The sequence below is a fragment of the Panthera pardus genome, unplaced genomic scaffold (genome assembly GCF_024362965.1).
Source record: "Panthera pardus isolate Hobbes unplaced genomic scaffold, ASM2436296v1 HiC_scaffold_27, whole genome shotgun sequence".
Taxonomy (NCBI): Eukaryota; Metazoa; Chordata; class Mammalia; order Carnivora; family Felidae; genus Panthera; species Panthera pardus.
Genome location: NW_026526843.1, coordinates 16,531,291 through 16,554,318, shown reverse-complemented (window position 1 = coordinate 16,554,318; position 23,028 = coordinate 16,531,291). Strand labels below are relative to the sequence as shown.

Genomic DNA, 23,028 nt, shown 5'->3' with positions numbered 1-23,028 from the left:
GACAACAAAGTAGCAAGAGGAGACAGGAACGTCTCCTCTCCTGTAAGAGTTCAGCAATCACGCATCAAGTGGGAAGGTGGCAAGTTTCACAGGCTATTTACAAGAATACAGCCTTAACTACCTTCTCTCTTAAAATGCAATTTGGAACTCTTTTTCTTTATTGTTTTAACTGCATGGTGTTTTCCCTCTAATGAAATGAATAATGATGAGGAACTCTGGAATCTGACAATACCTCGAATTGGGACATTAAAATCCATTTAGTTTCTATGGTAATGAATGGAAATACTAGATAGTTATCAATGAAAATAAATGTATGGTGATGGAAATTACTGGAGGATTAATAAAAGTAGATAAAATGCACCTGAAGAGACGCAATAGTAAGTTAGGGAAATAGCCTCTGGCAGGAATCTGAAGACAGGAGTTTTAAAGAGTGACAACCAATTAGAATGAAGAAGTTCTATACCCTTTTAAACAGAGATAAACATACATAATGAAAGGAATATGATTAGATATTTAAATACTCTCTAGTACTTATATGATAACATGTTATATGGAAGAAGCATTGCCTCATTTTATTAGCAGCTTTGATGAACTTCTAGACAAAGTGAGTTGACCAGAAGTTCCTTAATATACATCAACTGCTACTTAACTCTGAAGCCTCAGGCATGAAAAACTTTAGTATGATTAGGCTTTGTAGAATTTAATTTTTCCAAATATAAAATATAGGGAATTGCTAAGAAACAGTAAATAAAGGACAACCTGCCCATATTCAAGTTTTATGACTCCACAGTTATCATTTCTAGATAGCCTTACAAGCAGCGTTAGGGAAAGCCACATACCTCTAGCTGCTTACTGGCTTCTTCATTCCTCAGTATCAGAGACAGCTTAGTGCGCAGACTCCGAAAGTGCATGTCAATTAGCATGTGTGCTCGTTTTGAGGTGACTTCATTGATAGACTAACGGATATAAATCAATACCATTATTATCAAAGCAAATACTCCAAATGAAATATACCAAAATAGCCAAGTCAAAAACACTCACCAAAATGACAAGCTGATAATTCTCTGGATCGTAAGTTACAGAAAAGGCACCAACTGCCTTTTTAAAGTCCTTATGTGCCGATTCTTTGGCACACCTAGAAATAAAAAGAATATCCACTGTGAAGCTAAGATGTAGGATTAGCAACTACTAGCATAAATACGAGCAGAGATTTGCACCTAGTACAACTGTGAAATCATGGAAAACATAATGCATGCAAAATATGCTGTATCCATTTAAAAGTTTAGCCCCTTTGTCGTACATCTCTGAAATACTTAGTCCACTCCAATAATTGAGATTAAAGAGAAAGGTTCCTTTGCTGTACATCTCTGTAATACTCAGCCCAATCAAGCATTTGAGATTAGAGAAAGGAAAACACCAGTTATGCTCTTAAGAGATTAATTGTGGTCTTAGATTACCAAAGGTGACATTATTTAGGGGAGTTACTCTCCTCTGCCAAGCTTTCTTATTTCAGTTATGTAGGATTAGTCAGTAATTTTCTTGAGTTAACTGCTGAAAACTTTTGAGGATAGCTGCAGGGTACCCAATTTTGTTTGGTTGCTTCTTTTCTGTAAGAAAAACTGCTGACCAACTTACAGGCGAGAAGGAAATGTATATGAATCGGAAAGCACAAAAATTTACACACAAATGCAAGCCATTTTTTCCCCAAGTTCACTGAATTTAAAACTTGAATTCTATTATTTTAAACTTTATATTCTTTTAAATTAATTGCATATCACCTGTAAGTCCTCAGCATTTCTTGCATACCAACTTACATTTGTCGTAAGTCTTCTGGCACGTCCAGTTTGATTTTATGAAAAGTATCTTTTGTGGCAGGTTTGTTGGGATTAACTGATCGTAGACGTTCGATTGTGACAATTTCATTGTATGTAGCATCACATGCTGCATATTCTATTACATAAAACTGAGAGAAATAGATAAAGTCATGCTTGGTCATAATGTTTGAAGTAAGAACAATAGGCTATACCTAATTCAGTTATCTTTAAGCTCTCTAGAGGGAAAAAATTGTATTTGATCAACTAACACACATGAAACATACTGAACATGTGGAGAAAACATTTTAATGAAATGACAAGTTACATATCACTTTAAAATAGAAATCCACACTGAAATAGAATACATGAGTTGAGAAAAGGAAAATAGTATAAAAAATTTTAAATATGCATTTTCCTACCTCACCCTTTATCATCCTCACTTTAGCTAACCACCAACAGCAAGGCTCTTTTTCATTTGCTCTGGAATAAACCTACACAAAAATTACAACATAGATTATTTCATAATTAACATTCAGAAATCTACAGATTATCAGACAATGAAAAAAATTATTAAAATGAGCCAGGTGTCTTTCAAACCCGTATGTTTTATGCCTCAAAGTAGACTGCAACCTTACATCTAGACATAGATACATAATCAGAAACTACTTGATTAACTGGGGAAAGCCCTGTACAAAGCGCCTTCCTATTTTCTTTGTTCTATGGCAGTAATCATCAGTTCTCTGCATATGAATACTCAAGAAAAGCTGGCTGTTCATAAACCCGGGCATGCTTTCCTTGGATACTTTGTGAGCTACAAAAACGTATCTAAAAATGTACAAACTTGTTTTTGTTTTACTCTAATAAGTACCTAAGTGATTGGAAGTTATTGGCCCTGGCCTGCTGCCGGCTGCATGGTCACTAAATGAGTGAGGCCTCTGACCACTCAGCCCGCTAAGGATACCACCCTGGCAGTCATGTCTCCTGAGGCCGAAGCAAACAGAACCTGGGTCACTCTCTGGTCTCCTGTCCCCTCCCTCTCCCTGAACTCCAAAAATTGGACAACTCCATGCTGGCAATCCTCTGGATACCATTTTCCTGCTCTCACATACCGGATAGCTCTTCTAACCCATCTCTCTAGTGATCTCAAAGTTCACTTACAATGTGCAGCATGAAAGCTTTGGTGATGACACTAGCAAATCAAGGTTAACAGGAAAAGAGACAGCACAGTATACATGAAAAGAGAGAAAGACAAATACTCAGAGGCAGAAGGAACAAACAGGGAGGACGAGGGGGATAGGAAGGAGAGGACAGGTGAGGAGAGGTATAGAGCCTAAGGCTAATGAGTAACTCAAGGCTCCAACTCGTCTCCCTTTTGCAACTGAATTTAACAGTGACACAATGCAGTGACAAGTTAACTCAACCTACCTTTCTCTTTTGCCCCCATCACTTCTTCACAGTTCTGCTCTAGCCAGAGGAATAACCTCAGTTAATTGTTATATAATGCAGTGAGGTCATCCTGAGAACAGCACCTCATTGGTCCCCACGAGCCATGTGACTAAGTTGGGGAGAAAAGTTCCCTTAATCCATCACTATTTCAAGCATTCCTTATACACACACACGAAAAGACCCAGTGGTCTTGTGTCCCTTTTACAACCTAAGTTAATGGTTATACAATATAGTCAGGTATGTATCAGTGTTGGGCAACACAATGAGGCTACAGTATCTTATTGGTCACCACCTGTCATGTGACTCAGTTGGGAAAAAAAAAAAGTCTCCTTTGTCCCTCTAAACTTTATTAGAGCACTTCTGATACAGAGATACCAAATGTCCTAGCCTTCAGGAAGCTTGTAATCTCCTGGGGAAGTGGACAGCTAAAGGTCCTCAGGTACTGATGGTGTTAGTGTTTCCTACTAGGACACCTCACAAAACCAAGCTCAGCTCCTTATACCTGGTAGATACTGAGTACATTTTTGGCAAATAAATAGTACTTGATTCTATTTCCACTTTAGAAGGAGAAGAACTTTAGAACTTAATCTGCCATAATTATTAGCTACTCTGACTAGAATGCAACCTCAAAGGCAGGAGACTCTTCAGTTTTCGTGTACCACCTGTACCTGGCACAGGAAATAAGAATTCAAGGACCTAGTACACTTTACCTTACCTGTATATAAATGTCTATTTAGCCGCTGCCTTCATACCACAAATATTCACGAAGTTGCAAGTATTAACAAGGCATGGTAGAGAACGAAGAGAAGCAGCTTAAAATGGTGTGAGAGGGAGGAAGGAAACAACACAGACTAACTACAACATAAAGCAGACTCCAAGTGCTGTTAAGTCCCAAAAGCATTTTCAGTGGCTAGAGAAATTATAAACACAATGTTTTTGTTAACGTGGTATATCTCCAGAGCACATTTTAGTCAAAGACATGAATGGCACATGAACACAAGGTTCACAGCATGCTCAGTGAAAAGATTTTTTCCCTATATGTGTTTATACTAAAACTCATAGATGGGCTTTTAATAATACACTGGGAGGATTCGCTGCTACTTAAAGAAATTCTAGAATGCTGCTCTACTACAAGGCAAGGCATGACTTTTTTTCCTTTGTACTACTAATTTTCCTAATCCATTTTGCTTAAAATGGAGACAAAGTTGTCAGCTAACAATGTATTATTTTAATAAAGATTCAGAGATTGAAGGAAGGGACAAAAGAAGTACCAGCAGGCAAAGGAAATTAGTGGTGACTTCTAAAGATGCGCCCCGAATGCTGCTCAAGCAGCCAGTTAAGCAGCACATAGTGTTTCAACTCGGCTGTCAAAAGCACACGTCCATCGCAGCTGTAATTTTCAAGGTAGTTTTAAACAGTGTTAAAGAGAAGGGGTGCAAAAGGCTCCGGCAAATTAAACGCTCCCACTCCTCAAAGGCAGGGGAAACTTACCTCAACTTCGTCACTTTCATTTATATCTTTATTATAACCTACGGGTGGTGGGAATCTCACATCATGGAATGGAATCTGCCTCTCTGGCTGCCAGCTGCAAATAAGCAAACACATAATTATTTTACACGCTTTCTGGTTTAATGGAAACAATGACCACCACACTGCCATCAACTCTCGGCCAAACGTGAACCTCCGTTTTTCTAGTGTAAAGAAGCAAATGCTTTTAAAATAGTCAGTATTTTGCTGAGTAGGGCCTAATGGCAACGTAGAGACATTTCAACAAAGTCTGCATGCAGCACAGCAGCCTCGTAGTTCTACTTGGAATACTCCTCTAAACACAACAGATCAACATTACAATTTTCCAAACAAGTCTTTCTTCCAGTAATTTCAACCTCTAAGAGTGCTAAATGCAAGGCCACAACAGCAATTTCTTTTGATGCTTAAATTAAATGTTAGTATACGTAAGTGTTAATAACATCATCACCATACTTCTACTTGCAAAGGAATTTTAACCACATTCTAAGGACCACAGGAACTGGTCCTAAATGCCCTCTAATTCCCAAGCAAAATGGGGCAGTCAGCACATTAGCAATTCACAACTCACTTTTCCCCCTTTAAATTTTAGATCCCACGAGGTGGTCAATTCTTGCCATGGATAGCTGGCTGCTGATCAGCATGGCCTGGTAAGGTCTGCTAAACCACAGAAACCCGATGAAGACAGCCTACAGGAGTTTGGTAACTTGCCTATGTCTTTAAATTTAAGATGATATGGAACAATTTGGAAAAACACCAGGTTATTCTTTTATATCCAAAATGATATAAAATATTAAAAGACAAACTTTGCAGAAACACTGGAGGGATTCAACTGCTGCAGTCATTTCTGGTTTTTTTGTTGTTGTTGTTAAGCTTTCTTAGTAAAATCCTACTGAGAAAAGTGCTAATTAAAAAAAAAAAAAAAAAGAAGAGCCATATAGAAGATAGGAGGGTAGGTAATTAAGTTAGAATTTATGGAAATCTGATTAGGTCTATATTAGACTGAACCCTTTCTCTGAATTATACACATTTGAAAATTATGACACTTTAGAAAACGCTGTCTTTACTTCAGAAAAGCCTTTTTATATATACTGAAAATTAATGACTTTTAACATGTCACAAATTCATTGCTAAGTGTGTTTTCAAAAACATATAATACAAAATATAGTTTTCTTGGTTCCAAAGAAGGAAGAATTATCTTAAATCCTAAATGTACCGAGATAAAAATTCAAATTCTTTATCCAAAAATGTGAAATACGGAAAGTAAAAACATAACATCTAAAATAAGCTGGTATTATGGCAATAGGACTTTCTTTATGATTGAAAGGAAAAGAAAGAGTAGATATAGTCTGAAGTTCTATAAAACATTAGTTTTTCTTAAACAGAAAAACAAAAAGGAAACACCCAAGGATGGGCAGAGACTACTTTGGTAGGGACCTATCAAACCCTAGTGATGTGCTCAAACCCAGCGGTGAATCTCAAACATATTCCACGAACACAAAGAATACAGCTGATTTATTTCAAATCCCCAGAATGACAGTTTGAAGAAAAACTTTTATGCAGCTATATAGTATAGAAGAAAATAAGGAGGTCCAAATGTAGAGTAATTTTAGATTTATAATAGAAATCTGATTAAAAACAAAAGAGAACTGATCTAATAAGACAGTGCATTAACCAGACACATTCTTGAATGCAGAGAGGAAACGAGTGTTTGTTTAACACTTAGATTAAAGACTACAGGAGAAATTAAAAGAGTGGCAAATAAAGATAACTCTTCCTTTATGGGAAACAGTGTTTGTCTAGTGATTGGAGCAAGCAGATAAGAGTATAATTACAAAAAAATTACTCTCATGTTATCAAAGATTCTTCTGTTAAAAGTGTGATGCTGCTGTCTAGTGTATAACCATGCAAATCCATGGATACTTGAAGCAGCAGAGGCAAATTCTGGAGCTTTTGGCTCTATGCCTTCAGAAAAAGTTACTCTGTTATTCAAATTTATATTCTGGACTGAGGTTAGTGTCTAGAGCTGAGAATAGGGTTCAATATTCTAAATCCTTTTATCCCTGTCCCCCTAAATGTGTTGCAGGCATCTGAGACTACTACTACTTTGTCCTGTTGGTAGCTCAAAGAATCTGCTAACGATAAAATTGCAGTATGTCTGGGTCAGATACATTTTAACAGATTTACCGATATAACTCACATACCAAATTATCCATCCACTTAAGTGTATGTACAATTCAACGGTTTTCAGTATATTCACATGTATGTGCAACCATTACCAGTCAATATTACAGTATTTTCTTCACGTCAAAAGGTAATCCCATGCCCTTTAGTTAGGACTCCCCATCCCCTCCAGCCCTAAGCAACCACTCATCTTTTTCTCTATGGATCTACAAACTGCTTTTGAGATGCTATCAATTCTCTTGGCACACAGAAGCCAAAATGTTGTAATTGTGGACCATTCTTCAGAGTTCAACATAATCCTAAAATCATGACCACATCTACACTCTGGCTACAGAGTTCATATGTACTTTAGAATCTTGAATGGCTACTCTGAAAATACCCTTTATTAGTATTAAAAAAAAACTCAGTCAAGAGACTTGTCTCTTCCTATAAAATGCCAACATCTATACCACAGTTACCTTCGTATAGCTAATGTTCCTAGGCCCCTAAGTATTTCTGTTTACTCTTCTAGCAGAAAAGATTGGTCACTGCTATTATTGATTATAAATGAAACAGATATAAGTTCATGAGTAAACATGATTATTCCTCATAACATATACTAGACAATTAGACCATCGATTTTACATTTAACTTTATAAAACCCTCATCAATTTTACCAATACCCATGAATCCATTTTCATGTTGTAACAATCACAAATATTTCTATCCAAACTCAAAGTTACTAATACAGAAGAATCTGGTTTCTTTCCTTACATTCAAGGGGACCGGGATGTAGGGATCAAGGTTAAACAAAAGGGATCTTTGAGGTTAACAGCAGGAACAGTCATTCCATTGGTTTTAATATTGAGTTTTTCAGGATCTTCCTGGTGAGTAACATGAAGATCCATTCCTGAAAAACACTCAAACTAGACTCAAATTTTTTAAAATGAGGAGCAAAAAGAATAATTAGTATGAAATATTAAGGAACCTGAACCTTAAAATAAGACACTTACTTGTTTTCAAATGCAACTGTTATTGAATCTTCATGAACATCCTTTACAAAAGCCTGTAAGAAAGACACCAGTTACATTAACTTATAAGCTTAAAGATCATTTGTTTTTAGTTAAATTTTATAGAGACACCAAACATTTTCTGTTTAAGAATAAAATGGAGCTTCAAATGAAAGCTTCAGTTTGTGAGGATGACTCATTCATGGATCACATCTATTAGTTGGCCACCTACTATGTGCTAGGTCCTAGGAATATGGATTAGTTAAAACAAAACATGAAAACAAAACTGCTTCTTCCAGAGGTCAGCATCTAAGGAGTGAAGTAATTGGAAATTACAATGCAGGTACTGAGTACGTACCTCGAGGTGCACTTCAGGCTAAAATTATTGAAAACTAAGAAATTTGATCCAGCACCACATGCCAGCCAGTATAGATCTCTTGTAACCTATCTTCTTCTCTTTAATACAATTTTAGGAGACTACAATAGCAAATGACTAAGTATAATCTCAAATCTAGGTATATACAAGCACACTAAATTTTCCTGAACGGCAATATGCTGCTAATGCCACTAAAAAGTCCAATTACCAGAGTTTAATTAAATTCTCAATCTCATAGGCACTTGGAGGGAAACACAGTAATATAAAGTAGAGGTTTAAATCTTTTAAATCTGATGACGCAATTGCTAGTAATCTGCAGAAAGACATAACAAAAGTAATAGCTAACTAATTATCAAGAATTCTTTAATCAGCATGCCTGTTCTTTAATTCTATAAAATGACATAACTAAAGTAATAGCTAACTAATTATCAAGAATTCTTTAAGCAGCATGCTGTCCGTAATTCTATAAAATTAAGTTTTTAATAGGTGCAGGAAAGGTTTTTGTTTTTGTTTTGACCATTAGAGGAGTAGGATAAAGCATAAAGAAACCCAAAGGGGCTTTATATCTTAATTCATTTTATAATGGCTTGAGAGATTTAAGGTTCTTACTCAAATTTGTTCTGTACACGTTTCTCTCCTTCCATGCTTTCTCCCTGCCTGTGGGATTATGGCCAAACTCCTTTTTTGGCTGTAAAAGGCCCTGCGTGACCTGGCCCCACCCCTCACCTCTCCAAGCTTCATCTTTCACATCCCTGGAGGCTGCGGATCCAGCAGTGCGAAACTAGTTGGGCTTCTCAGTAAATGCTGTTCCTTCTTACCCACTGTCCTTCCCTCTTTTCATCTAGCTACCTCTATTAGTCTCTTAGGTCTTGGTTCAGATGCCACCGCTTATGCGCAAACCCAGACTAGGTTACATTCCGTCCTTGCATTCTTACAGCATATCCTATGCTCACCCCTACTATAAACTCACCCCACTATATTACTATTGCTCGTCTCCCCACTAACGGTAAGCTTCCTAAGGTCTTACTTTATTTACTCTCAGACTTCAGAGGACCTACTAAGAACTCAATGAAATGGACCATTGCCCAAGGTGTTCCTATCCTACCCATAGAGAAAAGATTGTGTGTGTGTGTGTGTGTGTGTGTGTGTGTGTGTGTGTTGTGTTCATCAGGGAAGACAAAGTAAAGGTGAGTTTTCTTATCAAACTTGGAAGACTGAGGAAGACTCCGCAACACAAAAGGGAGCGGAAGATGGAAGAAGCATGCCAGGCCTAACGGAAAATAGGAACAAAGACTCTGAGCTGGAGAAACAGCGTGGGGTGTGATAGAAAGAAATCCTCTGTGGACATGGAAGCAAACACAACTTAATAGGGAAAAAGAATAGCGTTTTCAACAAATGCTGCCAGGACAACTGGATATCCATGTGCAGAAAAAGAAGTTTTTGACTCTTAGACCACATACAAAAAACTAAAAATGTATGAGACCAAAATGTAAGACCTAAAACTATAAACAAACAAGTGATCCAAGGCAAATGTCTTGGTAAAAGTCTTCCAAGGCTTGAAGCTAAAGGCTTAATCAAAAACTTACACTTCTCCAGATACAAAATTAAAATGTATCAGTCAAGTATCAATTAGTTGCTCTTAAGAAAAACAATGGCAGGTGAAGCAGGGCCCTAAAAAACTTTTATATGGAAGCTACATAAACAGAGACACCAGTCTTCTGCAATTATGTTGAAAAGAATAAAAGCGAAGCTATGCTAAAAAAAAGTTCCCTTATAAGATCAAAAGGGACTATAAAATGGAATCCAAGTGTTCTGCTATACCCAACATGGCTAAGTTATTATTTCTAAATTCAGCATGCACATATATTTCTATAGATGCTGATTTAAAGGTGGGGAGGAATCCATATTTTCTTCCCATCATGTTTCCTCAGCTATATTTAAATCATGAGCACTTTCTACAGCATCTTTTGAAAACTCTAGTTTAATACTAACCATGATGTTTTAGTTTAGAATGGGAATAGCAGACCCCCCCCCCCCCCATTCCTGCTTTCTCTTTACCTGATAGTCAATACAATCCACTTTTGAGGGGAGGGAATCCATCAAAGACTCAAATCAAGATTCTTATTACGAGGTGATCCCTTATTCACCAAGAAGGGGCATGATTTGTTTTCAATTACAAAAAATGTTTTTTTTATTTGTGACAGAATGTGCAAGCGAGCATGAGCACACATGAGCTGGGGGAGAGGGGCAAAGGGACAGTAAGAGATTCTTAAACAGGCTCGATGCTCCATGCGGAGCCCGATATGGGGCTCAATTCCATGACCCTGGGATCATAAGCTGAGCCGAAAGTAGGAGTCGGACGCTCCAGGCACCTGGGTGGCTCAGTCAGTTAAGCCTATGACTACTGATTTCGTTTCAGGTCATGATCCTGTGGTTCGTGGGATCAAGCCCCGATTCCGGCTCTGCGCAGACAGCACGGGGCCTGCTTGGGATTCCTCTTTCCCTCTCTCTGCTCCTCTCCTGCTCGCTCATTCTCTCAAATAAATAAACTTACAAAAAGAAAAAAGACTCAGACATTCAACTGACTGAGCCACCCAGGTGTCCTGCTTCTGTTTTCATTCTTGTCTCAAGTTTTATGTTTGCATGTCGCCGCAGCAGTAATTAACATTAGTTCCTTACTGTATACTATGCAGAAAATGTTAAGTCCTTTAGTCAGGCAAGAGAACCTTGTTACAGCTGAATGAAAAACTGTTCTCACTTAATTAGGCATCTTTCCAATACCATTGCTCTATTCTAAAACTATGCTGTCTACCATAGCAGCCACAGGCCATATGTGACTATTTATATTTAAATTAATTACAATTAAATAAAATAAAAAATCAGTCTCCCAGTCATACTTGCCACATTTCAAATGCTCAATTGCCACACATGCCTTAGTGTCTGTTGTAGTGAGCGGCACAGGTAGACATCAGTTCCGACATCGCAGAAAATTCCACTGGATGGCACTGATTTAAAAGCATTTTTTTACAAATGTTGGGGACTGTTTTCAAATCCACCTTACTGACTCTAAAGGTCAGTCTCATTGCTTTATTGCTGTTATTTTTATTTTTCTCTTTGCCAAAAAGTTATTGCACAGTTTAATCATACTCATTCACCACATGTGCCTAGTTCCTAAAAATCAAACGTTCCCTCGAAGCAGGAAGATCTGCAACTGTTGTGACTATTAACAACCAAAAGCTTTCAAAGGCTTTGAAAGCAATTCTGGATGTAGAGTGTCAGAAATGATTTGAATAATCATCACAGCCTACTAGCCCTTGGCTTTCTAGTTAATGAGGCTTATTTGTATGTGGATGTTTGTAGGATTATTCCAAAATCAGTCATTTTTAGTCATTGTTTGCATATTAAGTAAATACAGAAGGCACGGAATACCTTCTTGTTGCTGCTGTAACAAGCTGAATAGAAGAAACTATTGGTTGCATCTGGCCTGCTCTCACACCCAGGAGAAACATCTCCTTGACTTCTGAGGCCTTTTACTAACCTGTTCACGTCCAACCAGGGTCCCATCTTCCTGCGGCTCAACATTCTCCAGTAACCGTTCTTTTGGCCACCCTTCCCTTACCCCAACACTCATACACCCTCGTTCCGTGGACACGTCCGGAGCATTACCACCCTACCCACCACCAACCTGGAAAACTAGTAATCCCCACCTATCTACACCAAACAAAGTTGGTATCAGGGGAGAAGATACGTTCAGGGGGATCCCTGAGGTTACAAAGACGACAGACGGAAGGGGTTTGAATAGAATGCACAAAGGGAGCTGCACTGTACTGAGAGCCAGGGCTCTTACGGGACTCAGGAAACTTAGTGGTTAAGAGTTTTGCCGTGAAGGGGGCGCGCCTGGGTAGCTCAGTGGGTTGAGCATCCGACTTCGGCTCAGGTCATGATCTCACAGTCACAGCTCACGAGTTCGAGCCCCGCATCGGGCTCTGTGCTGACAGCTTGGAGCCTGGAGCCTGCTTCGGATTCTGTGTCTCCCTCTCTCTCTCTCTGTCCCTCCTGTGTGTTCTCTCTCTCTCTCAAAATTAAATAAAACATAAAAAAAAATTTAAAAAAAAGTTTTGCTGTGAAGGAGACCTAGGCTCCAAATTTTGGTTCTACCAGATAAGCTGTGAAAGTCTCCAAGTGGTCTCTGTGCCTCAGACTCCTCAACTGCTAGTAACAAATGGATACAGGGGAACTGGATCTGCCTTATAAGGGTGTTGTAATGAAATCGCACATGTCTAGTGCCTACCACAATGCCTGCCTGGACAGTTGGCACTAAATAAATGAGAGGTAAAGCAGAGAGGGGTGTATTTTATGAAAGATGCAGAACCACAGGGGCGCCTGGGTAGCTCAGTCGGTTAAGCGTCCGACTTCGGCTCTGGTCATGATCTCACGGTTTGTAGGTTCAAGCCCCACGTCGGGCTCTGTGCTGACAGCTCGGAGCCTAGAGCTTGCTTTGAATTCTGTGTCTCCCTCTCTCTCTGCCCCTCCCCTGCTCGTGCTCTCTCAAAAAAAATAATAAATAAAACGTTAAAAAAATTAAAAAAAAAGATGCAGAACCATAAATACTCTTGCAGTTCAGAAAGTTACATCTCAACAAAAGCACACTAAAGAAAAAAGATTTAAAAATTGGGATACAGAAAGAAAAGACTATTTCCTCAAAGATACTAAATACTGAAAGGTTATTTAGACTCTGAGAAGACAAGATGTAATGAAAACCTTTAGGGTTTGAGAAAGATGCTAAAGTGCAGTGCTAAAGACAGACACAGGCTCCTCATCAGGAGAAGAAACAAGAAATCAAAAAGTCATTATGGGATCCCCAACTTAACTGGCAACTAGATCAAAGAAGCAGTAACAGAAATCATACTTACCAAAAGTGTGCAATGACAATTCAAACATTACACTACCAGGACTGATGAAGCTAAGAAGTCCATCCCTATTTGGGTGAACTCTTACCTTCCAACTCACACGTCTTCGCTTGGTAAACTCACTAGTCACTAGTCAGAAGAGTGGTTATCATAGAGACAACCTGTATGTACTTCAGTGCTAGCCCCTGACCCCCACAGAAGACAGCTACTACACCATCACTGAAGACAACACATGTAGTGCGATGGTAATTCTCGTTAGAGAAAATGTAGAGCACGGCAAAATGTCCCTCCTAAAGAAAGCCCACAGGACCAGAGCATAGGGATATAGAATTCAAACCCAAGGCTTCACATATAGAGTGGGGTTATCATTTTGTCACCCTTTGAATGTGGGCCCTAACAACATAAAGGAATGAACAGAAAGGGAAAAGCACAATTAACCTCATCAACAACCCTTCTCCAACCACAGCACATGTCCAGGATTACTTGACTTTACTTGGGCACTTACCACAAATTCTGAGAAAAATGCACTCTTTCTGATTCATCTTGACTCTAAGATAGCACACAGGTAGAGAGAATAGTATTAACTTTCCTGTGTGCGTATGTATTCAAACTTTTTAATGCTTCAGTTCTTATATGCTCCATACGACAAAAGCAATTTCATAGTGAGGTCAAAGATTTCCAACTTTCTCTTTCCTTAGTAGGAATTCACAGGAAGAATTACATAGTAAAATATCAAGATGCAAGAGGTAATTTAATAAAAAGCTGATACAGAAGCTGCATATGTCATGGCATCTTTGTATGAACAGTAAAAAGTGGTAACATCACCTTGCAACTCTTACAATGGTACTAAGGAGGTGTTACACTAACAAGATACAATCGGAAGGTTATAATGAAATTTTAAAAAGGGCAGGAAATCAAGTCCAGTTCATTTCTTCAAGCTAAATTTCATCATTTCAGAAATGATGCTATCTGATCTCAGATCACGAACCTGAGAACCCTTACTAGCTATGAGGCTCAGTAGTAAATCACTTACCTAACCTCTTTGTACATCTCTGTCCTCATCTACAAAATGGGAATAACAATAGCACCTCAGGATTGTGGGAGAGGATTAAATAAATTATTCACAGATGTAAAGTGTCTAGAATAGTGCCTGGCACCTAGAAAGCTCTCAGTACCTCTCAACAGTCATGATCATGATCACAGCCATCTCAGAAAACACATTCCCACAGTGGACAGGAACCAGAAACCCAATTATTATACTACTGAGTTTTGTATTTAAGTAATAATTTGGAGGTTTCTAGAATGTGTGAGCATGAAGTTGGAAAATGCACACTTCGAAAGGGGAAAAATGGTGCTTCCACAAAGACATCAAACCCTAAAAAGGCTAGACTCGGGGAAGAAAAAAAATGTGGTTGACCTGAAAAACCCACTTCCTTGAAGTATAGAACACCTATAATGCAAAGTTAGATGTAGAGACTTCAGAATAAACATGAATAATGCCTTCTGCAAGTTTATTTGTAGTAAAACACTGATTTCTAGCAGGCTATGTATGTAGCTAACATGACATGTTGGGCCACTAATGTCTTCATTAAAAATACCTCTTCCTGATTGTACATTTTGTCATAAGATAGCGGCTAGTTCAACAGTATTACTTACCACATTAAAGTCTGTCCTCAGATACCAAACTTAAAAACATAAGATGTATTAAATTAAAATCTAAAAATAAGAATACAATTTAGCATATTCACACCGTATTACAATATTGAATCAGATGTCACTATAGTTTCAGAAAACTATCTTATGTTTCGAACACATGATTTATCCATCTTTAGTAATATTCATACTAGTACCCAAAACCTAAGAACTTTAGGATATACTAGTACATTCATATCAGAATGACATTCGTTCTATATTCTCAATACATTAGAACTCTCATCCCCCCCCCCAAAGAAACCCTTAACATCAAAACAAAACAAAAGCCACCACTACACTATTTTAGGTAGATGCCCCTAGAATAAAGAACCTATTTCAAAATTATTTGTTTAGGAGATGCTTTGGAAAGATTTTGTGACATTTGTTCATGTGTCCTCATGTCTTAAATAACATAAGACTCTAAGTTGTACATGAGACTTTTTCCAAGTCAAAGGAATAAGTAAGCATAAAAGTAGTGGCTCTGACAACTACTAAATGTAACTTTCAAGTTCTTAAGAATAAACACTAGAGGGAAAAATAGAAAAGAATTCTCCAATCTTAGAGTTTCGGTTTCATGATTCTGTTAATTCTGAATCTTGAACTTTAGTTGTTTTGCAGAGAAAAGAATCCAAATATTTGCAGCTATACTCTATCCAGTTTATATTGTAAACTTGGACCATGTGCTCAGAAGATAGAGAATCATCCCTTGCAATATGGTGGTTGTGTTAGGCAAATAGAAGTGTGAATTCACTTATACTGAAGTTGTTGGAGTTGTTCAGTTTTTAAAGGCTTTTCTTGATGAACCAGGTTCCTATCTTTTTCATAAATGTAACGTTTCTCCGTAATAGTTCATTTTTTATTGGTCTTTTATTTCCCATCTTTTCTGTCCATCTCACTGGACAAGCAACTCGATTTACTTTTTGCTTTACAATTCTTGACAATATTTTGAGTCCTATGAAAAGTTAAACCTCTTCATTATAGAAACTATTTTTGTACCAGCACAGACCATTTGAAGTTTTCTTAAAAATAAACTTTAATTAAGTAAACGTAATAGCAATTTCTCTACACGTATTTGATGTTTCACATTTCCCTTCAAGAAACTAAGGGACAACCCATTCTTTTTATTTACCTTCATATTAAGCAAATTCGTTAAAAAAAAAAAACACACACACAACTAAAACGGAGGATTAAGAGCAAAGATAGAGGGCATTTCTTATTATAGTCCAATCAGCTTGCAAGCAAAATCACCACAGCAAATGATAGGTTGCTGGAAGGGAACAATAAATCCTTCAAGACCAGGATGTGCTACTTGCCTTCTCATAGCAGGCAAACTCCACTGAAAGACGGTAAAGAGTGGTGTCCAATCTAAGCTAATATCAGAGATCTATTAGAACACTGCCCAACCATTAACCCCTGGCTTATATTGACTACAGTCGGCACCACAAATCTGGTGAGCAAAACTACCCATCTAGGAACCAGACTGATTCCACACTAACTAGCAGAAATTATTATGGATCACTAAAATAAATGCAGACCAACATTTTGACTACAGAGTCAACATAAACAATTTTATATTGGTGAGACTAACAATATAAATGTTGGGTTTTTCCTTTCCTTTCATAGTTGGGCTTTATCTTTTGGCTAAAAGTGTCTACATACTTTATGCACTTATGAAATACGTTGATCCCAAATATCTCCACAGAATTGGTAAATACACACGTATGAAGTCACTTGTTAATTTTCCCATAGACAACTGAGTCTTCTCTGAAATGTTTCAGTTATGCTATAATAAATTTAAGAAATGTGTTGGACAATGACAATAGCTAATTTCCACACTTCCTTCCATATGTACCTTCTATTGCCAAAATACTAAAGTGGAATTTTACTTATAGGAGTTACAGAGAAACATTCAAGAGAAAACAAGAATTTATAGATCTACAGTGACTACTACCAACAGATGCCCTACTGATACATTAAGAATGTTTTAAATCCTCCTTTTGAAAATGTAAGATATTAGATCTGCAATGATGTAACTTAAAGGAGAAAACCCCACATTACTACTATGCATGCCTATTTAAAACCTCAACAATACTGTCCACTGCAACATTACACATTGAGAAAAGATAGTCAAGTATTTGGAGCACAAAACAATTATTTCTATTCGCGAATTGAAATTCTCTAGTAATAATGTACTCTCAGTTAATTTCCTGAAGTTTCATGGCATATATTCAGGCCTTTGGAGGGTTAAAAATTGTTTCCTTAAGTAGCAGAGTTGCTAATAATGTTTTCAGACGCTGAAGCATCTGTATTCCTGAATCTGGCCGCATTTATAACAAGGGAGGGGGCCGCCAATATTCAAGATTACAAACTTCTCTAATGCATTACTCGGATATGTCAGGGTCTTCCTGAAACTTTTGGATCTCAAAAATCTCTTCTGAAATCCACAAAGCGAGGCCACTAAAAATCAGTTGCCATTGTGATTCGGTACCGACTACAGCTTCTTACTCCTCTTTCTTCACACCCCTTGCCCAGAACAGTGGAGCTCTCCGAAGTCCCAACGCTGGACCACCGGAAAAGACAAGCCAAAAGAGATCTCAAACCCTCAGTGAGAGGCAGGAGGCGGCTCGACGGAAGCGCCCCCAGCTACTCAGCAACTACCCACACGTCAGGCCCGGATCCCACGGTGAGAGGAGATTTAGGAAAGGGAAATAAGCCGTCGCCGTCACTTCGCGCGGATACCGGCCCTTCCCGCCGGGATCTTGTACCTGCCGCCGGCCCTGGCCCATCCCCAGCTCTCCCTCGGCCCCCGAGAGGACACGCTCTTCTCCTTGCCCGCTCTCATTCCGATAGGCGCCGGGGCCTCTTATAGGAGAGGCAGCGGGGCTCGAGGGGCTTCCTACAGGCCCCAAGTCCGGTTCTTCTCTCCCAAACATCCCAACGAGCGCACCGTGACCCCCGGGCGCCGCGCTCGGGAAGAGGGCCCCAGGCCTGCCTCCCGCCGAGGCCGAGAAGAAAAGGGAGGGAAAGAAGGACGAAGATGGGGCCTGCCCTGGAGCCAAGTACCTTGTAGAAAGCGCCATTGGAGCCCCGCACTTCCACCACCAGCTCCTCCATCTTCTCGAAAGCCCTGCTCGCGCCGGGAGCCCGCCCCCGAGAGGTGGGCTGCGGGCGCAAGAGGCCCAGCCGCCGCCGCCGCCGCCGCCGCCGCCGCCGCCGCCGCCGCGCTCCCGCACGCCCCCCGGCAGCGGCGCCGCCGTCACCGCCGCCACCCGCGCTCGCCGTCGGCTCACCGCCCGCTCGGAGGCGGCCCCTCACCGGAAGTGAAACCGAAACGGAGCCGAGCGCCTGACTGAGGCCGAAAGCTCCGGCCGCTCCGCGTGTAAACAGTGAAACAGCGTCACGTGACCGACACCGCCCCTCCCCCCGCGGGCTTGGCCCCCCTCGGCCCCGCCCTCTTTCTCCCCGCGGGCCCAGGAGCGCGCGCATGCGCGCTGCTTGGAAACAGGCTGGGGGCCGGGCCACACGTACTGCGCGCGGGCTAGGCGTGCGCGGGCTCGTTGGAGGCGGGAAGGCGGGAAGGGCGGTGACAGGTCGCTCCGCGGGCTGAGGTCGCGCCGCTTCGTGGCGCCTGGCGAGGGCCAGAGCGCCTATTCCTGTAGAGGGTCAGGTGGAGGCGTGGGAAAGATCCTCCTGTAGTGATCAAGTGTATTCACTTATTCGAAGTCTCGGCTGGCTTGGGTTGGAGGCTTTTTTTTTTTTTTTTTTAAGTGGGGCACAGTCTAATTGAGCTGGAGGTGGAGTATGGGTCAAGCTTAAAGGTGAAGAATTAGATCGAAGACGACTTTGAACTAGTTACAGTGGCAACCACGGTGACCCAGGCTTGTGTGGCCCTTAGAGGCGCAAGGTGAGAATAACGCCGCCCCCTCCCCCAAGAGATTTTGGTCTGTCCTGTGGAGACATCCTGTGTCCTCTGAGACACAGCGGATTGTGTCAGGACCTCTGCAAATGTTAGCCCTCCCTCAGACCCGGCACTGACCCACGTGCTTCCCTTCCGTCAATTCACTTTCATACTTTTACTTGACATACGTTTAAAAAAGAAAAAAAAAAAGAATGTCTTAAGCACTTGTTAATTCCTTTACAGTTTATTTTCCTATTATTTTGCCCCTACTGTATACCCACCCTGTACAGGGCGGCGGGGTGGGCGTTTGTACAGCAGTCAGGTGACCTGTCTACCAGGGACAGCGCACCTGTTTCCTTGCAGCTCTCCCCTTTTACCCGCCCCCCCCACCCCACAGTACAACAAACCCCAGCTTTTTCTCATTTCTGTTTCTGCACTGTCCTTGTATCCACTTTGACCTAGGTTTCTTTTGGAAGGCTTTTATCCAACTGAGAAGTTTATTGAGCCCCTACCACATACCGGGCATTGTGATAAGTACTAGTGAGAAATTGGTGAAGAGAAAAACAAAAAAAGATTGCCAGCATTTAACTGGGAATCCAGAGGCATAGGTGGACATAACTAAATTATCAGAAAAGTAAATGTCGAGTTGCAACTGTGATAAGGGCTATGAAGAACTAGATACCCCTAGAATAGTGGGACAGGACCCAGTCTGGGGTCGGGGAGGGGTAGTCAGAGCTGGGAAATGACTCCAGCTAGAATGTGACCAGAGAGAGTTAACTGGCAGCCCTGAGCTGGTGGAGGTGGGGTGAACGGACCCCAGGCAGATGCCCCAGAATTAGAGGCACGCCTGGGCCTCCGGTTCCCTTCGCACCCCACTCCTAGCCAGAGCAGCAGTGTCACTGGGGTGGAGCTCCAGTTTTACAGCGGCGGATCAAGGGCCACATTCCTTGAGGCCACAGTACACAGGAGTGACCCACTGGAATAGTCACAAGATGTGAAGACCGCAGGACGGCTGGACGGGGGCAGAGCATATGCTCTTTCACCCCGATGTAGTGAAAGGGGACAGATTGATTAGAATGGTCATACCCTGCACGTGTAGGGTGTTATTCAGTTCACCCAGGAGTTTCAAATGCTACCGGCTCTTCACAACCTCTACCAGCCATGCTAAACCTGGTGCTGTTCCCTGAACCTATGATTCACTTTCATGCCTCCATGTCTCTACTCACACACTTCTGCTTTTCCAGAACCACCCTTCTCCTTAGGGTTTTCAGATGGATTCCTATTAGCCAGTTATTTTACCTCAGGTGCAGGGAATTCAGTTAACTTTGCTCCTCAATTCGCAGCACATTATCATCATCAGTCCCTGCCAGGCCCCTGTCCCATTTACATTATTTTATATTATTATTTTCCCTCATCTTAATACCCACTTTCATTCTTCCTCTAGATACCAACTGCAATGTGTTGGTATAGTTCCTTGATAGTTTAAGACCTGCAGTGTTTTGTGTATGCTTTTACATTTACAGAGATGGTATTGGACTGGAAATGTTTTTCTCACTGCTTTCGCTCAACCCTGTGTTCTCGAATTATATCCACATTGCTGTGTGTACACCTAGTTTTTTGCTTCTTCCTGCTGCTGAGTATTCCATAGATTTTACTGATACATCTCCCTAGTGCCGGGCATCTTGGTTACTGCCGACTCCCTGCTGTCACACTGTGGTGAAAACCCTTGTGAATGTGTGTACGAACCTTTGCAAGAATTTGTGTGTGTCTGTGCTCTCGCAGAACTTTGTACATATCTCCTGCTTCCTCACCACACTGCTTGGCACATTGCAGGGATTCGGTAAATGTTGAAATACCTCTCCTGGGATGCTTGATGTACTATGATCACTTATTTGTATTTCAGTTTCCCTCACCGGACTGTGAGTTCCTTCCAGGAAGGGAAGATGTCTTAGTTTTCTTTGTATTCCTGACACGAAGTGGTTGATTTTAGGAAATGTTTGATGACTGAATACCTGCCTAGCCTCACTTCCTGTACGTGCTCTTAGTCTTGCCCGCTTAACTCCGTCTCAGCCTGTTCTGATCTCTAGCTCTTGAAACGCCCCGTTTCAAGACAGCTTAGCTGAATTCAGACACGGACTCAGTTCTGTTTGTGAGCCTGCTCCTCTCATATCCTCTCTCTCTCTCAGTCACTGGCAACCCTTTCTTCAAGTTAGTTTCCCAGGCCTAAAGCCAAATCATTTTGTCCCTTTCTCACACACACCTAGTCCCATCAGCAAATCCTTTCGGAGTCTACAATCCATTTGTCACCACTTGTGCCACTAAGACCATGTTCCAAGCCCCCATCTTCTCTTACCTGGATGAGGGTAACAGCTTCTCTGGTCTCCGTGCAGCCACTCTTACCCTCTTGTCTATTCTGAACACAGAAGAGACCGTGACCCTATTCAGGTGTCTGTCAAGACACTCTGCCACTTAAGACCCCTCCAAGTTCTTCCCTAAGTGTCTCAGGGTAAAAGCTAAAGTGCTTATTTATTCTGGACTCAGTGCGTTACATACTCTGGCGTCTTATCTGTCTCACCTTCTACCTCCTCCTTCACTCCATTCCAGCCATACTGGCTTCTTTGCTGTTTCTTCAAAACACCAGGTGAGTTCTGTCTCCTCTCACTAGAATGTAAGCTCGGTGAGAACAGAGATTTTTGTTTCTTTTATTCACGGCTTGTCCCCAGTGCCTAAACACTACAGTGTTTGGAACATAGGAGGTGCTTACTAAATATTGACTGCATGAATGAATGCATATGAATGCATGAATGAGTGAATGAATGAATGAATGAATACGTGTTGAGGACTCAGATCAAGTCTGCTCCCATGCCCGTGTTTATCTGATATTGGAATTGATGCTTCAGCACTTCTAGCCTTGCCTTAGCCCCTAGTTTCCATTAAATTGCTGCCTGTTGTCTTTGCATTGATTTATTCTGTGTTATTTCCTGCTCCTTCGCAATTTGAGCCCTCTGAGTCTTTTTCATGCCTCAATCCCAGCTGAAATGCCCTTTGTCCTTTCTAATTCTAGAAATCCTATGTATCCTCTAGGACCCAGCTAAAGCTTCCCTTCTTTCATGACGCATTCTCTGACAATTTCACCTCACTTTGACCTCTCCTTCAAACTAGATATTAGAAACAAAATGTTTTTTTTTAATTAATAATCTCTGTGTTTTAGAATTACAGGAAAATTGAGGCAATAGGAGAGAGTTCCCATATCAGTTTCCTAACACCCCCTCTCAGTTTCCTCTGTTATTAATATCTTGTATTATTGTGATACATTTGTTGTCACTGATGAGCCAATACTGACACATGGTTGTTAACTGAAGTCCATAGTTGACATTAAGGTTCACTCTTTGTGTTGTACGGTGTATGAGTTTTGACAAATGCGTGATGTCATGCCTCCACCATTACAGTATCATATAAAATAATTCCACCACCCTAAAAATCCCTGTGCTCCACTTGTTTATTCATCAGCTCAACCCCCTAACCCTTGGCAACTACTGATCTTTTTACTGTGTCCACAGATTTGCCTTTTCCAGAATGTCACGTGCTTGGAGTCATACAGTACGGGGCCTTTTCAGATTGGCTTCTTTCACTTGGCAACATGCAGTTAAGATTGCTGCACCTCGTTTCATGACTTCATAGCATGTTTCATTTTATTGAGAAATAATATTCTATCCTCTGATGTACATGCTTGTTTATCCACCTGTCGAAGGACATTTTGGTTGCTTCCGGTTTTTGCTGATGATGAAAAACACGGCCTTAAACATTCATGTGCAGGTTTGTGTGGATGTAAGTGTTCAACTCATTCTGGTAAATACCTACGTGTGCAATAGCTGGATTGTATGGTGACTATGTTGGGCTTTGTGAGAAACTGCTAAGTGTCTTCCAAAAGCACTGTGTCATTTTGTATTGCCACCAGAAACGAAAGAGAGTTCCTGTTGCTACACAACCTCACAGGCTTTTGGTATTATCGGTGTTTTGCATTTTGTCCGTTCTGATAGGTGTCTAGAGGAATCTTGTTTTATTGCAATTCCCTAATGACGTATGATGTTGAGCAACTTTTTATATCTGTATTTGCCATCTGTATATCTTCACTGATAAGATCTCTGTTCAGATCTTTTGCCCATTTTTTAATTGGCTTGTTTTCTTATGGATG

General features: G+C 40.6%; 1 protein-coding gene across 14 annotated transcripts in view; it reads right to left on the bottom strand.

Moving 5' to 3' along the window:
* The window catches only part of FMR1 (fragile X messenger ribonucleoprotein 1), a 46,610-nt gene extending 28,301 nt beyond the window's left edge, over positions 1–18,309 (bottom strand). For 5 of the 14 annotated variants that reach the window (XM_019435728.2, XM_019435734.2, XM_019435733.2 and 2 more), the window contains exons 1-7: positions 17,999–18,302; positions 7,961–8,013; positions 4,752–4,845; positions 2,234–2,305; positions 1,815–1,963; positions 1,042–1,135; positions 840–956 (exon numbers count right to left, since the gene is read on the bottom strand). In XM_019435728.2, coding sequence (XP_019291273.1) covers positions 840–956; positions 1,042–1,135; positions 1,815–1,963; positions 2,234–2,305; positions 4,752–4,845; positions 7,961–8,013; positions 17,999–18,049 — 630 coding nt within the window. In that variant the 5' untranslated portion in view covers positions 18,050–18,302. Of the gene's footprint in view, positions 1–839; positions 957–1,041; positions 1,136–1,814; positions 1,964–2,233; positions 2,306–4,751; positions 4,846–7,960; positions 8,014–17,998 lie in introns of all 14 variants that reach the window. The other 9 variants (XM_019435745.2, XM_019435730.2, XM_019435741.2 and 6 more) reach the window with 6 other exon arrangements.
* Positions 18,310–23,028: the final 4,719 nt, after the last annotated feature.